Source organism: Engraulis encrasicolus, chromosome 11 (genome assembly GCF_034702125.1).
Source record: "Engraulis encrasicolus isolate BLACKSEA-1 chromosome 11, IST_EnEncr_1.0, whole genome shotgun sequence".
In the NCBI taxonomy this organism is placed as follows: domain Eukaryota; kingdom Metazoa; phylum Chordata; class Actinopteri; order Clupeiformes; family Engraulidae; genus Engraulis; species Engraulis encrasicolus.
The window spans coordinates 23,343,343-23,363,374 of NC_085867.1; the positions used below are offsets into that span (position 1 = coordinate 23,343,343).

At 45.7% G+C, this 20,032-nt stretch overlaps 3 protein-coding genes across 5 annotated transcripts in view; 1 reads left to right on the plus strand and 2 right to left on the minus strand.

The window, feature by feature from the left end:
- LOC134458860 (calcium/calmodulin-dependent protein kinase kinase 2-like) overlaps positions 1-11,379 on the minus strand; it is a 36,055-nt gene extending 24,676 nt beyond the window's left edge. For both annotated transcript variants that reach the window (XM_063211256.1, XM_063211255.1), the window contains exons 1-2: positions 11,289-11,379; positions 1,619-2,468 (exon numbers count right to left, since the gene is read on the minus strand). In XM_063211256.1, coding sequence (XP_063067326.1) covers positions 1,619-2,398 — 780 coding nt within the window. In that variant the 5' untranslated portion in view covers positions 2,399-2,468; positions 11,289-11,379. The remainder of the gene's footprint in view (positions 1-1,618; positions 2,469-11,288) is intronic.
- A 1,643-nt stretch (positions 11,380-13,022) lies between these two features.
- On the plus strand, positions 13,023-15,722 carry LOC134458102 (testis-specific serine/threonine-protein kinase 1-like). Its single transcript, XM_063210225.1, has 3 exons — positions 13,023-14,084; positions 14,221-14,273; positions 15,587-15,722. Exon 1 carries the CDS (start codon positions 13,097-13,099, stop codon positions 14,069-14,071), a length of 975 nt encoding a protein of 324 aa, XP_063066295.1. The 5' UTR covers positions 13,023-13,096; the 3' UTR covers positions 14,072-14,084; positions 14,221-14,273; positions 15,587-15,722.
- A 1,498-nt stretch (positions 15,723-17,220) lies between these two features.
- snrpd3l (small nuclear ribonucleoprotein D3 polypeptide, like) lies at positions 17,221-19,514 on the minus strand. 2 transcript variants are annotated; one of them, XM_063210226.1, is made up of 4 exons: positions 19,396-19,514; positions 18,842-19,004; positions 18,115-18,307; positions 17,221-17,467 (listed from the first exon to the last, which is right to left on the minus strand). In XM_063210226.1, exons 2-4 carry the CDS (start codon positions 18,965-18,967, stop codon positions 17,403-17,405), a joined length of 384 nt encoding a protein of 127 aa, XP_063066296.1. In that variant the 5' UTR covers positions 18,968-19,004; positions 19,396-19,514; the 3' UTR covers positions 17,221-17,402. The 2 variants fall into 2 exon arrangements, with proteins under 2 accessions (XP_063066296.1, XP_063066297.1); XM_063210227.1 differs by lacking the exon at positions 19,396-19,514 and adding an exon at positions 19,253-19,352.
- Between the last annotated feature and the right edge of the window lie 518 nt (positions 19,515-20,032).

Here is a 20,032-nt window from a genome sequence, read left to right on the forward strand (position 1 = left end):
CCAAAATTATGCACGGCCACAGATAGCACACATATTTGTTTTCATTTTGTTCTGACGTCATGGAGGGGCAGAACCTTGCCATCCAAGGGCCCCAGGCCCTCCATTTGACTAAGATAAGATAACACTAACTTGGCTAATGTGGAAAATAATAATCCCTGTGAAAGTGTCTGTTTAAAACTCCTTAGCAGTTAGCAGCCTAGCAGTTCCCAATTGGAATGAACAAGAGAGCGTTCACAAGACATGTTCTTCTTTTTACCAGTTTACGTAACACCTCCATCATGTGAGTTCAAAACTGCCGTTCACCCTGTTATGAGCTGATGATGAGCCACTAAAACCATTTTGGAAACATAAGAGTATATTAAGGTTGACATAACAACGCAGTGTTGCTTTAGTCATGATGTGCCCTGCCTGCAGATATGTGAAGGAGATGCAAACACATTATAGTAGTCTCTTACCGCAGAGATACACCAGTGGGGACGCGATTCAAGCGACAGAGTGTAGCAGCAAGCGATACGAGCGATTGAGGAGACAAGAGTATGTCCGTACAGGCAGAAGGCAAAGCATTCAAGCATTCCCATTGGCTGTGGTCACTGACCTCTATACAGTCATTGGCTGTCGCGGCTTGTCGCCGAACCGCGTCATAGAAAGTTGAAAAGATTTCAACTTCAAATTGTCGCGCTCGTCGCGCAAATCGCTCTAGTCTCCAGAATCGCTTTTGTCTCTCGACTCAATACAAAGTCAATTACTTCCGTCGCTCGACTCGCTCAGATCGCCGCTGGTGTATCTCTGCGGTTAGTGGAGATGGGTCCTATGACATGCCTATTCACCCTGCGAAAAACACAAGATCATTTGAAAGTTGATTTCTGGATTAGTTAGCCATTTTCAGCAGAGCCTCTGTTATAACCTCATTGCCACCAAAACGGTAATATGCAAGTTTTAATCAGTTACTTTCCACTCTCTGTAATGCCATAGCAATGTTGTTATGACGTAGTTAAGCATTTTCAGCAAGTAGTAGTGAATAGGCCTGCCGGCGACCCTATCTGCAGTAACTGAGGCTACACGTGCACTGTGCAAGATTGTGGCCAGCGTAGGTATTGCAGCTATGCAGTTCATTGAAACTGTGCTGTCTATCTGTTACCAACATTTTTGAAATATGACCAAAGTAATCTGCACATCTCTCTGCATGCCTCTCTGCAATAGGGCTGCACAATATATCATATTAATATTGATATTCATATTATTAGTGATATCAATACTGCAGTCAAACAATATCAAATTTCTTAATATCGATTTGAAACAATATTTTTGTCATTTGTCTATACTGCCAAAAGGTAGACTATGCTAACTAAGCGCAATACATTCCCCTCCACTTGAGCCATGCGAGCACAGAGCAGACTTGCCACCTAACACTCGTGCAGAACACCACAGTGTGTTTCTCTATGGCCCTCCACTCACACTACTGAAGGGAGGGAAGATTGTGATTTGTTTAGCACAATTAATTTGTCTTTAAAAGAAATATCGTCTAAAATATTGTGATATCAATATTGACTGAAATAATTGTGATATTCATTTCTGTCATAATCAAGCAGCCCTGCTCTGCACATGTGTGTCCTCCTACCTGCAAGTCGGTGATGGAGACGCGGTGCGACTCGACGGTGGGCCGGCGGGGGAGGCGCGGCGAGGAGTGCGGCGAGGTGATGGGGGAGTAGGGTAGCGAGGGGTAGATGTAGCGCCCGTTGATGCCCGGCGAGCCGCACGGCGACGACAGCGTCTGCGAGCGCTCCTGCAGCGAGAGCTTCCTGTCCGACAGGTGCAGGTGACGCCCCCCACCCCCTCGCGACTCCCCACCACCACCAACCGGCGCCTCTGGGAACAGTGCCTCGGTACGCCCTGCCCCTGCACCGCCCCGCACCCCCACCGCGTGGGACAACAGGTCACATGATGCCATGCGGAACGACGGCCGCCCCGGTGACGACGCCCCGTGGGCGTGGTCGGGCGTCTCTGAGCTGTCCATGGCCTCGGGTTCGTCCTCGTCGTCCCCGCCCACCCGCATGCGCTCCTCGGAGGAGGGGTCGCTGGGGGGGTCGTACTCCGTCACCACGATCAGGGACTCCATGTGCACAGGGGGCGGGTGGTGCTGCTGCTGGGTCATGGGCGGCGGCACCACGGCTACAGAGCAGCTGCACAGCAGGTCCGGCAGAGGCTGCTGCAGGGTAGACGGCGCACACGCAGACGCAGACGCGGCCGCAGATGCGGAGCCAGAGGGGGACACGGACGGAGACGCAGACGCAGGAGAGGAGGAGTCGAGCGGCGAGGAGGAGGAGTCTGCATGGTTGTTGGAGGAGGAGGAGGCGGACTCAGAGGAGGAGGGGGGCCAGGAGGAGACGCAGGGAAACATGGCGGCGGCCTCGACGACTACTACTACAGCCAGCAGGCTGCCCCTCCATCAGGATACTCACACCCACAAACTGGAGGAGGAGACAGGAGAGAGGAGACAGAACGAAAGAAAGAAAGAAAGAAAGAAAGAAAGAAAGAAAGAAAGAAAGAAAGAAAGAAAGAAAGAAAGAAAGAAAGAAAGAAAGAAAGAAAAGAAAGAAAGAAAAGAAAGAAAGAAAAGAACAGACAGACATTGAGGACAAAAAGAGAAAAAAAACAAATAAATAATAAATATTAAGTCATAATAATTAAGTCATAGCTCAGACATTACATCTTACAGCGCCCAAAGCATGATGTGCAAAACTGTACAGTCACTGGTGGAAACACTTCCAGAGAAAAGGACAGTCACAGACAGACAAGCAGAAGTCACAGACAGACAGAAAGAAGGCAGACAGAAGTCACAGACATACAGACAGACAAACAAGTAGAAACCAACAGAAAGAAAGACAAACTGATAGACAGACAGACAGACAGACAAACTGATAGACAGACAGACAGACAGACAAAAAGACAGACAGACAGACAGACTAAGTGACCTCCCAACTCCCACAGCAGTGAGAAATCTAATCGCCAACTGCGTCTTTTCACCTTGCTGCTGCTGCGTCTGCCTACACACATTCGGTCTCAGCCTTGAGGCTGGAGGCTGGCAATGCTATGCTGTGCTGAGCTGAGCCGAGCTGTGCTGTGCATGCGGGGGAAGAACTAGCGTACTGTCAGTGGGCTGTGATGCCCAGAGAGGAGAGAGAGAGTGTGTGTGTGTGGGGGAGACAGTGTTGTGTGGGCCGCAGAGATAGAGAATAAGAGAACTAAATAAGAGCTCACTGCTAGAACAGACACATTCATCACTCCTCCCTCCCTCCCAGACACCAGGCAAGAGAGACATGAAGTAGGCAGACAAGTAGGCAGACAGACAAGCAGGCAGGCAGGCAGGCAGGCACACACCCACCGACCAATACACACACACACACACACACACACACACCCACAGACAGACAGACACACACACACACACACCTCTGTGTTCCTCTAACCATGGCCTGGTTTCTGCTCTCCTCCTCTCCCTTCTCTTCTCTTCTCCTCTCCTCTCCTCTCCTCCCTTCTCTTCTCTTCTCTTCTCTTCTCCTCTCCTCCCTTCTCTTCTCTTCTCTTCTCTTCTCTTCTCCTCTCCTCTCCTCCCTTCTCTTCTCCTCTCCTCATCCAGGTTTCGTTTCTATCTCGATCCCTGTTCTCTCTCCTCCCTGTCGTATTCCTCCATCCTTTATATCCTTCTCTCTCTCTCTCTCTCTCTCTCTCTCTCTCTCTCTCTCTCTCTCTCTCTCTCTCTCTCTCTCTCTCTCTCTCTCTCTCTCTCTCTCTGATTCTGTATTTTAGTCCTCCTTTTCCTCCTACTCCACAGCTTTCTAGTCATTGTCTTTCTCTGTCTTTTTTTCTCCTCTTCTCTTTCAGCTCCTCTCCAATTCAAAATTGACAGTGTAGTGGTTCTGGCACACAAGTTCAGCAGTGGAACATGAAATCCATTTCCAAAATAGCCCTGCATTCAAAAAAGATGTGAGTTCGCAGGAAAGGAATGGATTCTCCCTCCCTCTCGTCTCCCTCCCTCTCGTCTCTCTCTCTCTCTCTCTCCCTCTCTCTGCTTCTGTGTCTCTTTATTTTTGTGTTTTTCTGCATCTCTTTTATCTTCTTTCATCTTTTTATCTCCTTCTCTGTATCCTTTTTTCTTGCTCCCACATCTAGCCTCCCACACAGTGAGATGTATGGAAGAGGAGAGAGTCTCCTCTCCACCCTGCCCTTTGCTTCCAGAGTAGCCGCCAAATGCAGCGTGCAGGAGGGCAGAGCTGTAGGGTCCGTCCCTCGACCCTGATGCAGCTCCAGGACCTCCCCCATATCACCCCTTATAAACAGGCTTCACATTTTCTTTCTTTTTTCCCTGTAGCAGTTTAGCGCTCTTGATAAGGGGTGACAGTGCAGGACTGGAACTGCGAATAGAAGACGACGTAGCTATTGGAGTGTATGCCCGGACCATAATAGGCATAATGGGAGGGACTGGAGATTCCAGACCTCTGTCCCGCATTCTGCAGCTGAACATACTTGTGCTTCCAGGCACCAGATAGGAGAGGTGGCTAACCCAGGGGTTCCCAACCTTTTTCACCTTGGGGCCCACTCAAAATTGTCAAAAATGGTCGGGGCCCACCTCTGACCCAATTAAGAATAAAACTCAAATAAATCAACAACAACACACACCAAAATACGATTATTATTTTTGGAAAATGTTTTCAAGGCCCACTTGGAATACCTTCAGTGCTGTGTCATGATGACAATGAGAGTTGGAGTTTCCCAGGTGGGCTTTCACTTCAAATGTGGAGCACTACAGCCAAATATGGAAAGACTACAGTCCAGGACTGCTGACTATTAGGCTAGTAGACATCTCCGGTCAGAAAAGACATCCCGACACACACGTAACACACCACACAATCGTGCAGTTAGCTAACCACTGCCAGCCAGGCAAACAAGTTACGTAACTTAAACCAGACAAAAGATTCCTCAGTTAGCCAGCACCACTGAGTCAAGTGAGTCAAGTCCTTTTGAGTCACCATCAGTGCATCTTCTTCACAGAGATGACTGAGAAGTCAGTAAGATCTGACCCAGTTTAGACGGATGCCTATGCCTCCAGGGTCTCTCTGTGGGTGTCCCAAAAAGGCTGTGCTGTGCAGAGGAACGAGGCTGAGGACTGGAGCACGGAACTAGTGGGGAGATGAGAAGAGTCGTACGCGGCTTCCCCATCGCCATCAAAACGTGTTCATTGACAGTGATCAAGCACATGACGAGTACTCGTTGCTCTTATTACTGTTTAGTATAAATAGTTTAGTAGTATCTGTTAACTTTATCTTCATATTCTGTGCAGTTCATTGCATGTGTTCATGCACACTGTTGTCTCAGTGGGCTGCTGTCGTTGAAGAGACTTTTCTACCATACAACACTAATACGACATTACACTGTCTTTATAATCATCAATACTTTGCCATTGTCATTCTGGTAACAGCACATTTATAACAGGCTTCATGTCTTCTTAACCCATTAAAAGCATACCACCACATATGTTATGATGTGATTCTGTCCAGTCCAGTATCTGAAAGGCATCAGTGATGTAAAACAGGGATGGGGAACCATTTTCATTCGAGGGCCACTTCAAATTTTATTAAGTCCTCCAAGAGCCGCACTATGAACACAAAACAGGATTTCCCCCTGTATTTTAGGCCTATATTGAAGGCGGTCACCTTTAAAACAGACCCCACATTCTCTAGATCCCCTGAATATAAATATGAATTGTTTTGCAAATATAATTTTTAAGATTCCTTTACAAAATAGGTCATATTTCATGTGAAACTAATATCAAAATTACATTGGGGGCTGGATAAGATGGTCTCAGGGCCGCAAACGGCTCCGGAGACATAGGTTCACTAACTCCTGATGTAAAACAATACCATGATCAAGTCTACTGCTTGCTGGTGATTCCAAGAGTCAAAACAAAAAACTATTTGCTGGTGATTCCAAAAGTCAAAACAAAGTGTGGAGAGGCAGCCTTTAGCTTCTATGCTTCAAAGCTTTGGAACCAGCTTCCAGATGACGTAAAAAATGCACCCACTATTGATAGCTTTAAATCTAGATTCAAGACAAAAGCTGTTCTCACATGCTTTCCCCTAGCTTAAATTATATATCATTCTTATTTTATTTTTTTATGTTTATTTTATTTTTTCATTTCATTATTATTTTTTTACCTTGTGTTTTATCTTAATGTTTTAAATGCTCTTTGACTCGAATTTATTTCCTTATTTCCTTATTTCTTCCCTGTTTCCTTTCTTTTTGCATTTGTTAATTTTGTGAAGCACATTGCGTTGCACCTGTGTATGAAATGCACTATACAAATAAACTTGCCTTGCCTTGCCTTGCCTTGCCTTGCCTTGCCTTGCCTTGCCTTGCCTTGCCTTGCCTTGCCTTGCCTTCTCGCCTCTCAATCCCTACTACGTACTTCTACTGCAGGGCCCAGAGGCAAAACTGAGGAGTAAGGAGACGAGAGAACCAGAAGAGAAGACGAGACAAACAGGGAAACTGACAGGGGGGGGACAAAGGGGTCAATTGTCCCGGGACCAGGGAGAGATGGGGCCCAGAATTAGGTCTTCATTACATTGAATGTATTGAGTGAGGGGACCTTTCTGAGGGCTTTGTCCCGGGCCCGGCCAAATCTGTCAGCGGCCCTGGAGACAAATAAGGATATGGGTCAGTGAGTCTCTTCTGGCTTGCCCTCATCATGACCCAGGGCCACAGAGCTCACTCTACACTGCAACACCAGGCCAAAGCACACCAGTCTGGGAGATAATTACACAACAAATATACTGAGATACCAAAGATCTTTTACATGCTACTCTTTTCCCATATTCTCTTTTGATATATCCTAGAAGGTGAAAAAAGTGGATCGCAGTCGGGTTCTTTTCTCCTTTTTGATTTATTTATTTATCTTTTACATAGCAGCAGAAATATAAACAAACGTTTCGGCTGTTGCCTTCCTCAGTGTTGTGTATGGCCTTGCTAGAAGAACCCGAGTCCGAACCCGATCCACTTTTTTCACCTTCTAAGTTATTCAACTGGAGACGCACCACAAGGAGGAGTGCGGTGTATCTGAACTACTTCTACTACTTCTGATATATCCCCCCAAACATGCACAGATTATTACCACTTTAATCCATTCGCATAGAAAGCAAATGTTTTCGCCAACTGCAGAACTGGAGACTGTGGAATACAGAGGTAAATTTCGGTTAGACTACCTGCCATTAATAACTACAGATACAGATGATCATGGCTAGTCATTACATGTCATGACAATATTCAGCAAACAGTCTGCATAGTGTAAAGGCCTTGATTATACACTTTACCATAGCAAGACAGAACATTAGGACAACTTAAGCATTTGGTTCTCTAAACGTAAGGTTACAACCAAACCGAGACACAATTTTTAGAGAGTGTTCACTCGAGCTATGATGAAAATCATCCTCCTAAGCCCAAGTTTGAAACAGACCCAGGCTATACTGTATTATGCTCTGCCAGGACTCTATGCTTGTCTCTGTAAAGTGTTGAGACTCGTGAGATGAGAAAGTGCAGGCCTGGCTGTGACTGCTTTCAGTGGGGGCTGTTATTCTCACTCACTCACCCCACTACTACCCTCCCATCCCTCCTTTAACCACCACTCCCAGCCATGCTCTATCTATCCACTACTCCCCTCCATCCCTCCCATCCCTCCACCACTCCCACCCATGCACTATCTATCCACTACTCCCCTCCCCTCCCTCCTCTAACCACCAATCCAACCCATGTTCTAGCTTTGCTGTCTTCTCAAAACAAAAACAACACTCTGTGGACCACACAAACCCACACCGCCTGCTGTCCTCATCCTGCAATGCATCTCTCTTTCTTTCTCTCTCTCTCCTCTCTCTCTCTCTCTCTCTCTCTCTCTCTCTCTCTCTCTCTCTCTCTCTCTCTCTCTCTCTCTCTCTCACACACACACACACACACACACACACACACACACACACACACACACACACACACACACACACACACACACACACACACACACACACACACACAAACTTATTTGCTTTCATTTACTGTACATCAAAGACAAGCACAAAAGTACAAGATCTGAATATTTTGGACGAGGTCATTGACAGAATGACAGATCCTTAAGACCACTGCACACCTTGGCTTTATTAATGAAGCTCTCAACATTCAAGGATATAAGCAAAACATGACACACATATACGTGCACATAGGAACGCAGTCACGGGCACATACACACACACACTGGTGGTCATGATAAAAGGAAAGGATTTGGGTTTATGTGTAGATAAGATGCTGGCCAAGACGAGATTTAAGTATCCCAGCGAGGCAGGCAGGCAGCGAGGCAGGCCCAGGCCCAGGCCCGGTAGCTTCTTCCCCAGTGAGCTATTTTAATCTGAGCAGTGTGCCGCCGCTTCCTGCTCTGCTCTGCTCTCCTCTCTTCTCCTCTCCTCTCTTCTCCTCCTCTCTCCTCTCCTCTCTTCTCTATTATCATCTCTTCTCCTCTTCCCTCTCTCCTCTCCTCTCCTCTTCTCCCCTTCCCTCTCTCCTCTCCTCTCCTCTCCTCTCCTCTCTTCTCTTCTCTTCTCCTCTTCTCATCTCTTCTCTTCTCCTCTTCTCTATTCTCATCTCTTCTCCTCTTCTCCCTTTCCCTCTCTCCTCTCCTCTCCTCTCCTCTTCTCTCCTCTCCTTTCCTCCCCTACCCTCCCTTACCCTCTCCTCTCCTCTCCTCTCCTCTCCTCTTCTCTCCTCTCCTTTCCTCCCCTACCCTCCCTTACCCTCTCCTCTCCTCTCCTCTCCTCTCCTTTCCTCTCCCCTACCCTCTCCTCTCGGACTGACCTAGTTTGATCCCTGATGGATGGCATGGCACCACACGGGGGGCACGAGGAGACTATTTCAGTTTGAATGCACAAAACATGAAAGCATAATCCCTTGCTCCAAGATCTCCCTCTCTCTCTCTCTCTCTCTCTCTCTCTCTCTCTCTCTCTCTCTCTCTCTCTCTCTCTCTCTCTCTCTCTCTCTCTCTCTCTCTCTCTCTCTCTCTCTCTCTCCTCAGTCGACACAGTGCCTGTCTCATGCGCATGCACAAAGAAACACACACACACACACACTCACACCCACACACACACACACACAGAGTTTTCCAGAAAGAAAGGAAGATGTTCACGTAAAAAAATGACGCTCCAAGGATGGATTTATAAGTTGGAAATGGCAAAGCCTTCTTCCACATGTCAGAATTCAGTAGTCCATGGCCATGTGGAGCTCACAGCAAGGGGAGTTGCTTCGCTTGTGCAGATAAGAAACGCTTGGTTGGGGGAGCTGTGGCACAGCGCGCCAAGTCCCCCACATTTGGGCTTACATTGCCCACGGCCAGGGTCATTTCCCAGCCCTACCCCATCTCTCTCTCAAAACCGTTTCCTGTCTCCACTCATACTGTCTTGTCATAATAAAGGCCAAAAAGAAAAAGGCCCCAAAAAATACATTTAAAAAGAAAAAAGAAACACTTGGATGGCTTAGCTATGAAGAAGCTCTGAACTTACTTAAGCCCCAAGACAGTCCAGATATCCATGATGCCCTGTCCTACCCAGTCCACTAATGAATGTCCACTAGGACTGGTGGTCCAGCTAGCCACCACGCTTGCAAATCTTGCCTGAGAAACAAACAGATGCTGCTTTGGCTCCAGATGCCACCCCAGAGGTTTACAGTACACTACATACCAAGCACGTGACTAAGCCCGGCCTTTCCCCCTTGTACAGTGAGAGATGTGGGTAGGGCTGTGGAGAGTGGGAGGGTGGTAGGGGGGTGGGCTAAGGGGTATAGTAGAATGGGAGTGTAGTAGTGAGTGGGGAGGGGAGAGGGAGGAGGGTGTGTGTGTGTGTATGTGTGGGTGTGTGTGTGTGTGTGAGGGGAGTGGGCGTAATACATGCATAAAGGCAGACCGCGGTACCATCTGGTGTTCAGGAATCTTGTAAACATTTGCATTAAATGAGATGTGCATGAGCTTGTAATCTGTGTCAGATGCTGCTCTGGAAACACTGGCTTATATGCGTCCACAAGAGCTGCATATCAATCCACTATTTACATACTTACAGTGAAATATTTACAGACCAGCCAACTTTCCTGTGCTCACTCATTCATTCAGTCAATAGCCTACAGTAAATATCAGACCACCTGCCAATCACGCATTGCCATATTGTTCAGCCTTCTTTCCCTACTTGTATCTTTTTTCACAAATGTAACTACATACATACAAGAACAACATATAACATGAAGTAGATGTGTTTGGTTTTCAAATAGCAACCGCAAATAATGTCAAATGATTCAGACAGAATCTAAAAAGAAAGTGGTGCCCTTAAAGAGACTCAAATCTTTTAGAGAAGCGCAAGCCTTGTCGCTGTAAACTGTCATACATCAGCGCCGAAGACACCATTTTAGATGGTACCCAAATGGCTTTTAAACGTGAGGAAATATTGGCCGTGATGACCTGCTTCTGTCACTCGCATCCACTGACTTTCTACAGCCACTTGCTCTGGCGAAAGCGCGCAAGAAAAAAAACACATGGGACCTTAGGACCCGACGGACACTGTCAACACATACTGTCGTACAGTAAAAGATTTCGAACATCAAAACAATCGATGTTTTCTGCAATTCTGAGGCAATTTACTTGAGCTATCCACGCGTCCACGTATTCATATTGACGCGTCGTTGTCTTTATTGTGCCATATCATCATAAAACGGTCCTCATATTATAGCAGATGAAATCATACCAAATGTTAGCCACCAGCCCAGCACATCATAGATGCAACCAAGCCTTGGCAGCAGCAACACAATATTCCCCAGCAGAGTGGGTTGCATCAGCAGCCTGCTGTGTTGCACGAAGCCAATGTTTCTATCTTACGCTTGTATCGCTAAGACAAGTCACCCCCCATTTCCGCACATTAGACTCGACAACTTGTCAGCGCTTGGATGCCAGTAGCGTGCAGATCTCCACACATTGAGGTGTAAGCTATTGGGAACAAACAGCCGATAAAGCAAAAGTAACACATTTTAAACATGTGCCAAGCTTATGTTGCTGTTTCACATGTCAACCGAGATAGCTCTCATACAGCCCGTTCTTATCTTAGAGCGACCGTATAGGCTACACAAACGATACACTGTAACACCGACAACAGCATTTGCGCGCAAAATTACCTTGTATCACGAATAATGTGTCTATGAAATTAATAACGCTATTATGTTACCTTATTGTCATACCAGTGCGGCCGTCAAAACCAGCGACTGTATAGCCAACCGTTCCGCTTCGCAGGGTTGCTAATGCCGTGTAGATGTCCCTACAGGGAGAGAATGGGAGAAGCAGCCGCGCTGCGATAGGCTGCGAGCATCGCACTGGCGAGCCAATCCTACTCGTCGTGACACAGCCTCTTGTACCAGCGGATGATGGGGACTGGGGAGGAGGCATGATGTGGAGAACTTCACTTGCATCGTGCTTATATCGTTCAGTAGGAATAGATAGGGCTCCTTCTGCCATCCACTGTGTTGGCAATCTGTTGGCTAATGTCAGTCTTCTCCATTCCTCCTAGACCCATGACATCACAGGAATTACTACATACAATAAAGTCTATGAAGACAAAAAATGGAAAGTAGTTTACAGGTAAGTTGATTTGGGTTTTGGGTTTGTGGCAGAGCCCATAGTCACTTTATGCCCCATCCATGCAATCTCATAGGCAGGGAAGCCGATAAGAGGGACAAAGGGGTCAAATGTCCCGGGACCAGGAAGAGAAGGGGCCCAAAATTGGATCCCCAATACATTGTATATGTATTGGGGGGGAGTTCTTTCAGATAACTTTGTCCTGGGCCCAGCCTAAACAGTCAGCAGCCCTGCTCATAGGTCTATGAGGTAACGTCTACACATCAAGGCCTATTCTGAAGCATCTGCCTTTTCCACCCTGAAGACAGCTAAGCCTAATTCAATACCAGAAAAATAAAAGTGCAGAATGAATGAAAATGAGCTGCTCCAAAGTCTGACATTCTTCGTGTAGAGTTGTGGGACTCGAAACCCAGACTTTCTGGGTTACCAAACTGGGGATCTGACCACACACCAAAGAGCCAGGTTCGTTGACATGCTAGTCAGCGTGCACCCACAATCCTGATGATGGTCAATCCATTACACACTATCTCCCCTCTAAAGCCAACTGAGGAAACTCCAGACTTCAATGGCGCACGAAAGGGAGCAGTGCGGCAGGGTACCTCTTTCAAGGAGAATGGGGGAGAGCACAGGTTATAACCCCCGCCCCACCACCACTACACACACACACACACACACACACACACACACACACACACACACACACACACACACACACACACACACACACACACACACACACATATCAACCTGGGGGGCCGGGAATCGAACCGGCAACTTAATAAAACTCTGACACTCTAACCGCTAACTCATGACTGCCCATGACTTTAGGAAGCAGACCTGTAACACACAGGTGTGTGTCTCACTCTCAGGGTGTCCCTAACGTGTCTCCCACTATACAACTCCCCATCCAGGATGCCCCACAATCCATGCTTTACCCATCAGCGAGGTACCAAGAACTGGTCTTCTGACATACAAAGAGCCAGGCTCGTTGCATGGCAGAGTGCAACCACAACCCTATAGTGAAGGTCACCCTCCATCACAGTCACATGCAAGAATCATGCATGTATAGATTCAAGATTTTTTTTTATTACATCTCATTATAGGTGTATAAGAGATACATTTTATTTGTGTTTTTTTTCCCTAAAAAATAAATAAGTCTCTTTTGGGGGCAATAAAATTGAAACTTGAACTTGTCCAAAAGTTTTACTTGGCCAGAAAGGAACTATGGTACGTTTGATCATCGTTTTTGTGCTGGCTGTTATGACGCAAAGAGTGTTTAATATGCGTCATGCAAACATCAGAATGGATGAATGCTCATTATCACGTCTTTCACGCGTGACATGATGAGATAGCGCACAAAATTGCGCATGACATCGCGCCTGCAGCCAGTACCTGGGCGCCATGGCCGAAACAACGGGGCCTTACCATCATAGGCCCCCCACCATGGATGACTGCCAGGTGTTGAAAAAACGTGGCTACACCCAGGGTATCACGATTGGAAAGGGCTCCTACGCGCGGGTCAGAGCTGCGTATTCTGCCCGTCTCAAAATGAACGTGGCCGTTAAAATCATCAACAAGCATAAAGCGCCCAAAGACTTCTTGGACAATTTTTTACCCCGTGAGCTTGATATATTGCCATGCCTTAACCACAAGAACATAGTTAAAACCTACGAGATCTTTGAAACATCTGCTGGGAAAGTGTACATGGTGATGGAGCTCGGAGTCCAAGGCAACCTACTGGAGTTCATCGATTTCAGAGGCGCTCTTCCTGCAGACTTCGCGAGGAAACTTTTCCGTCAGATGGCCGACGCAATAAAATTCATCCACGACCAGGACATAGTCCACCGAGACATAAAATGCGAGAACGTTTTGCTGGATAAAGACTTCAACTTGAAGATGGCTGATTTTGGATTTAGCCGGAGGCTTTCCTACAATGACGCCGGCATGATGGAGCTCAGTAAAACTTTTTGCGGCTCGGAAGGCTACGCGGCACCAGAGGTTCTGCAGGGAATCCCATACGACGGAAAGCTGTATGACGCCTGGAGCATGGGGGTGGTTCTGTTCGTTATGGTTTGCGGATCCATGCCGTTTGACGACTCGAATGTCAAGAAAATGATCAAAGTTCAAAAGGCGCGACGGCTGGCATACCCGAAGTCTAAAACAGTAGCAACTTCTTGCAAAGACCTAATCTATAGGATTTTAAATCCTGACCCAAAACAGCGCGTCACAGTTGCTCAGTTCTTAGAACACCCTTGGTTGGAGGAAGAAGACTGTGAGCCTAGCGCAAGCTCGGATGGGCAGTCCACCGCCACCACCCCTGTCCCTCTGGAGCAAGATGAACACACCGAGCCTCAACCAGCACCTGTTGCAGACTGAACTTTTGGTGAATGTAAGCACTGGACTGAAGGTTTTGTCCATAACCAGTCGAAAACCTATAATAATAATAATACTAATACTAATACTACTACTAATAATAATAATAGTAATAATAATAATTGTTGTTGTTGTTGTGTATGCATTTACAGGGGTGGCCTTCAGAGAACAAGCCTCAAAAGACCAAGCAAGAAAAGTCTTTCAGGTAAACTGGTCAGGGGTGTGTTTCTCGACAACATTGTTGCTAACTAAGTTAGCAACTTACTTGGTTGCAATGCAATTTCCCATTGGAAACCTAGTGGGCCTAAGTTGCTAAATGGTTAGTAAAGATGGTTTCGAGAAACAGGTTCCAGGTTTGTATGTAGTGGCTGTTTTATAAATACCCTCATTTTATAGTTTTTTTGTTTTCTTTTGTTTTGACCTATAAACCTATACAGATTATTCAGAGTATTGTGAACACATTGTTTATGGCTATTGCTGCTCCCATTGCAGAGCCTAACTGATATTCAAACAAACATATTTAACCAATACTACACATGAACTCTTAACACTTTTCCTCCTGTGATGGAGAGACCGTGGGCTGTGGTCAGATAGCATGTTTAGTACCTGGAAGGTCAGGGTTCAAAGCTGTGCGTGGCGATTCTCCATACCCTTTCACTATACACTACAAATGGTGTTAGAAGTGAGATGGCTTGCTATGAGGCAAACTGAGGCGGCACACCCACTCTGCAAACTGTCTGAGGGGCCAGTAGGGTAAGTGGTTAGGGCGTCAGACTTGTAGCCCAAAGGTTGTCAGTTCGACACCCGACCAGCCAGGTTGGTGGGGGGAGTAATTAACCAGTGCTCTCCTCCATGACTGAGGTACATAGTACCGTCTGGCAGCACTGCTCCCTTTCAGGCGCCATTGGGGGCTGCCCCCTTGCACGTATACGTGTACATTTAATTTCATTGTGTGCAGTGTGCACTTGTGTGCGGTGACAATAACAATGGGAGTTGAAGCTTCTCAGGTGGGCTTTCTATTCACTGTCAGTAGGATAGGTGACAGTGGTGCAAGAGATCGCAGTAATCAGAACAGAAGGTGCATGGGGAAGCCCTTAAGTGTAAAGCACATGGATCTGTCTTGAATGAACAGGCTGAGCAATTGGGCAATCATCATGTGCACTTGTGCCATGACCCAAAGGGGTCACTTGTCCTTGGCCCAGGGAGAGACGGGGCCCAGAATCGGGTCCTGGTTACATTGGCTGTATTTGATTTGGCACCCTTGCTGGTGACTTTCCTGGGCCCGGCCAAATCTGTCAGCATTGATTCTACTGTAGGCTATATTTATTTGAAAAGGGTAAACGTCTAGTCTGTTTACATTGTCCAGCATTGATACTGATATAACTGATGAAAATGCTACATCATGTGATCTGTGTAGCCTAACATCTAAGTTGTTTTGGATAAAAGTTTCTGCTGTAAGTGCAATGAAAGTGTAACAAATGAAAATTACTATAGTACAAATTATGTTTTATGTTTCAGAAAAAGCCAGTGAGGAAGGAGGAAGATGAAGACATGCCTTCACAGTGAATTCTGGGATACTCTTGAAAATGATGAAGCCAGAGGAGACTAGGCTATGGCAGATGCAGATAGCTAACATTAAAACGGTTGCCTTACAGAGTGTTGAATGTTATATTGCATTCCAACGGCCACACTGGACAGACAATACAGGCCAGGTGCGTTTCTCGAAATCGTAGTTGTTAACCAACTTGCAACTTGGGGTAGTTGTCTATGGTGCATCTAAGTCTCCACCCCTTCCGGGCGGCTCATGGGGCTGGGAAAGCCAAAACTTTTGACTGGGTTGTAATGGACTGATCAAAGCTATTTTCTGATCCACCTCACATTACCCCGTCGATCACACATACCGTATGCTGTACCTCAGAATTAATGATAACCAATGGTGTGCTTGTTGACTTCACTTGGGAAGCGATTTTTAAGTTGTGTGCGTGCAAAAATATGTCATTATTTGGACTACACAACAGAAGTCGCATGTCTGACGTGCAGCCACTTAAGCCGCGGAGCAGCAGTAGGGTTGGCTGTGCCTCGGTTCACGTCAAATATGCAAGGCGCACATTGTATTCCCTAACACTGTTTTGCACAAAAGCTAAAATAACCTTCCTTGCGTGCCAAAAATGAGTGGTCTTACGACACAAATCCAAACCTTACAAATGCACTGCAGTCATATGTGAAATCCAGAGCACATGCCAAACGGGATGAAGATTTAGCTTCATTTACTCCCATTCAAATTTCTGAGAGCTCCAGCTCCACGGCTTGGAAGTAGGTGCCCCATAGCAAATTGCATTGCAAAGTAGCTAATGAAGTTAGCAGTTATAGTTTCGAGAAATGCACCCCAATATTGAACCTTGAATCCTGAGTTTGTTGCAGCAGATTGTAGTCTAGTTTGGGCTGCCTAGTCTTCAGGGAGAGAATAAATGGGAGCCAACCTGTGGCTCAAACCCTGGGAACCAGCTCAACACCTGTGCATTTGGACAGGGAAAGGCATGCCTGAAGAAACCCAACCACAGACCCCACTCAGAATTACTGGTAGTTAATATTTATGGTAAACATTTTTCAATGACTTGTACAATCATCAATGGCTTAGTGAAAAACTCACTTATTTACCGATTCCCTAGCAATGCAATGGTCAGACTGACTGCCACTGAATACATCGAAGTGTGAAAATTTTCCAATTGCAGTAGCAGGCGCGCTTAAGATCTTGGAACAGGAACACAGGTTTTGTTTTAAGGAACAGTTGGTCCCATTGAAACAGGAGTATCTAAATAAATATAGGCTTGTGAAGTTGTCTGAATAACATTTGTTAACGCCTTAGCACTGACAGCTTGACACATGAACACTTGTTTAACTGAAATCTTCCCAGATGCTGTTGTAACGTTTGCAGTACCTTCTTTTTGGCGTTTGATGTTATTCACCATCATTGTGCACCAGAACTTCCTACACTGCCACAGCACAATAAAAGAAAGGATATTTGAATTATAGCGTTTTCTTGAGACATCTGTTGAACAGTAACCAACATATTGGTGCATTGAGAACACCGCCCCCCATCTTGCCTTTTTTAAGTTTGAAGTTTTTTTAAAAGAGTAATTGCACAAATGTTATATCATCTCAAAATGTTTAATACAAATAACCAACATGACAAAAGAAACAAGATGACTAGGAAATTAAAAAAGACCAAAAATTAAACAAAAATAGGATGACCCATGCCCTTAGGGAATTAAGAACATGATAAAATGCAATTGTTTCAATAAAAGAAAAGAAAAAAAAACAGCATGCAAAAAAGTTATCGCCTCTTCTGGAAGATGTTGCCTCTTCCGCCTCCTCCCCTTCCACGGCCCCTGGCAGCCACTGAAATACATAAGAAAAACAGAATCAGTACCAGAAAAGACATTTGTGTTTCTGTGTGTGAGCATGCGTGTGTGTGTGTGTGTGTGTGTGCATGCTTTTGTGTGCAAGTGTGCAAGTGTGTGTTGCGTGTGTAACGGAGGCTAACTAGCAGAGTTGGCGTGGAATGTTAGTAAACCTCACTCCTGATAGCCTCATACAGTGGTCAATGCCCGTTGGGGCTGGGGGACTGGTCCTTTAGTCCAGCGGTATCGTACTGTGCCTCCCATTTAGGAACCGATGTAGTTGACGAGGTGACAGGTTTGCGTGCCCGAGGGGGACAGACTGTGCAAGAAGACCTCAGTCACACGTGTATGTATGGTTGCGTGTGTGTTTGTGGGTGTGTGTGTGTGTGTGTGTGTGTGTGTGTGTGTGTGTGTGTGTGGTTGTGTGTGTGGTTGTGTGTGTGGTTGTGTGTGTGGTTGTGTGTGTGTGTGTTTGTGGGTGTGTGGTTGTGTGCGTGCGACCCATGCTTCCGAGCATTTGTGAGTGCATGCATGCGTTGCTTTGGTGAAATGAATTGCTTTTTTGCACAATGCTGACCGCCTCCTCTCCACTTTTTCAAAGACAAAGTTCAACAACAACAAAAAAACTGTCCACCAAGTACCCACCTTGTGCTTTGAGGATGGCTGCTTTGCCTCGGCCAGCCCCGGCCGCCTGGTTCTTGTTCTTCATACTCTTCAACATGGGCGCGTTCTTTAACATGTCGGGTAGAATGAGGAACCGAATTTTGCTGCCGCGGATGTAGACCTGCTCCAGCTGAGACACTCGCCCGTCGCGATAGGTCACCGTGAGGTTGGACATCTAAGGGACAAAGACATGAAAAAGTTAAAGACAACTATAAATATTTCAAACTGCATCACACACACACACACACACACACCTTCTTTGTCATTCACAAGAGTTGATCAGGATTCAGTAGCAGACTCGGCTATCTTAAACCACTGCAAGTAGTGAAAAGCTGTGGTAAATTTCTGTTTTGAGACTGAATAAGGACACTGGAGCTTTTAGCATCAAGAGAGGTCCAGTATAACTTTAGTGGCTCTTTGAATATAAGAATATAAGAATATAAGAAATATAAGAAATATAATTTCAAATTCTTTGTATGACCAGTGCATGTAAAGAAATTGACAATAAAACCTACTTGACTTGAATGTGTAGCTATTCAGCAAGGCTTAATTTGAACAAAATCAGAATCATGTAAATGTAAACGACAAAAGGCTTGACTTGATTAGTCGGCTACTAAATAGACTTCTTCTGGTAAAATTGTCGAGTGGGTTAAAGGAGTTGAAGTGACCACAACAAAAAGCCATTGGGATTTGGATTAAGAAAACTCACCTGGCAGTTCATGTTGTCCTCCGCCTCGACCAGCTTTCCCCTGTACACTTCACCGCTGTTGGTCTCGCATGTAACGATGTGCCCCTCTGCCTCGTGCAGAACTTTAATAGGGACTCCGATCGACATGTTTGCAAGTTGTTTTCGGGTCGCAGCTTCAGCAAATCTGCATGGAGGGGAACAAGTGGGCCAACCGGCAACATATTTCGTCAGTCATACGTTCATCATGATGGCAGCCATATTGCTACATCAAATAGGTACACAACATACAATTTAACATATCCATGGTTCTCATTCTTATACAATTTTTACACATCAAGATTGTATCAAACATTCACAGTCCACTCTCTTCAGTAAAAGTTTTAACCTGAGCTAGCCCAATGCAATGTAAATAACTTAGCTTTCGCACCGTACCCAGCTAGCGTTAAGTGTGAAAACGCTCGGGCCGATGTATGAAAGCCAGTAATGGCACACTACTCTACGTAGCTCTGCATATTTTTGAACATTACTCTATCATAGATTGTACAGTTTGCGCTCAAACGTGAATTTACACTTACCTTTGTACTTGAAAGCAGGTAAGCTGTGCCTTTCGCCTGTTCCAATGTGCTGCTAATTGTTCCCGCTGACTACCCACAATGCAACGGGGTCTTATTTGCGTCTGGGTTGTGGTTGGCAAGTTGCGTACCTTCTGCATATAACACCCCCTGTTGGATTGGAGTAATATTACAAAGGTAGGCTATGTTGTAAAAACAATTAAAAAATAAAAATAAAAAAGCCCAGTGTGTGTTGAATAGAAAGATTGATTCTATCAGTTTCCAGAGAAATGAAGTGTAACATAACAATACTGAGGTTAATTTTAGTTGTAACAATGCTATTGTTATAATTGTTTTGAACATTTGAAAATTGTTTATTATCGTGAGCAACTGTAGCGTTAGGCTATAGACTAGGCCTTTAGGCCTATTTGTCCACGATAATAGCCATATTGTATTCAACAGAGTAATTAGTGTGTTTTTTAGATTACTTAAAATGTGTTTGTGTCCAAGACCCTTGACTTACCTCGCCTACACCAATAGAGGGCAGTCTGTAGTTTTATTTGAGATGGGCCTCAGCCACAGCAACAATAGCCCTATTTCTGTAAGAAAGCCATTTGTATGAAGTATGAATTCGCCATTTAAATGTAACTTTTGTGAAGAA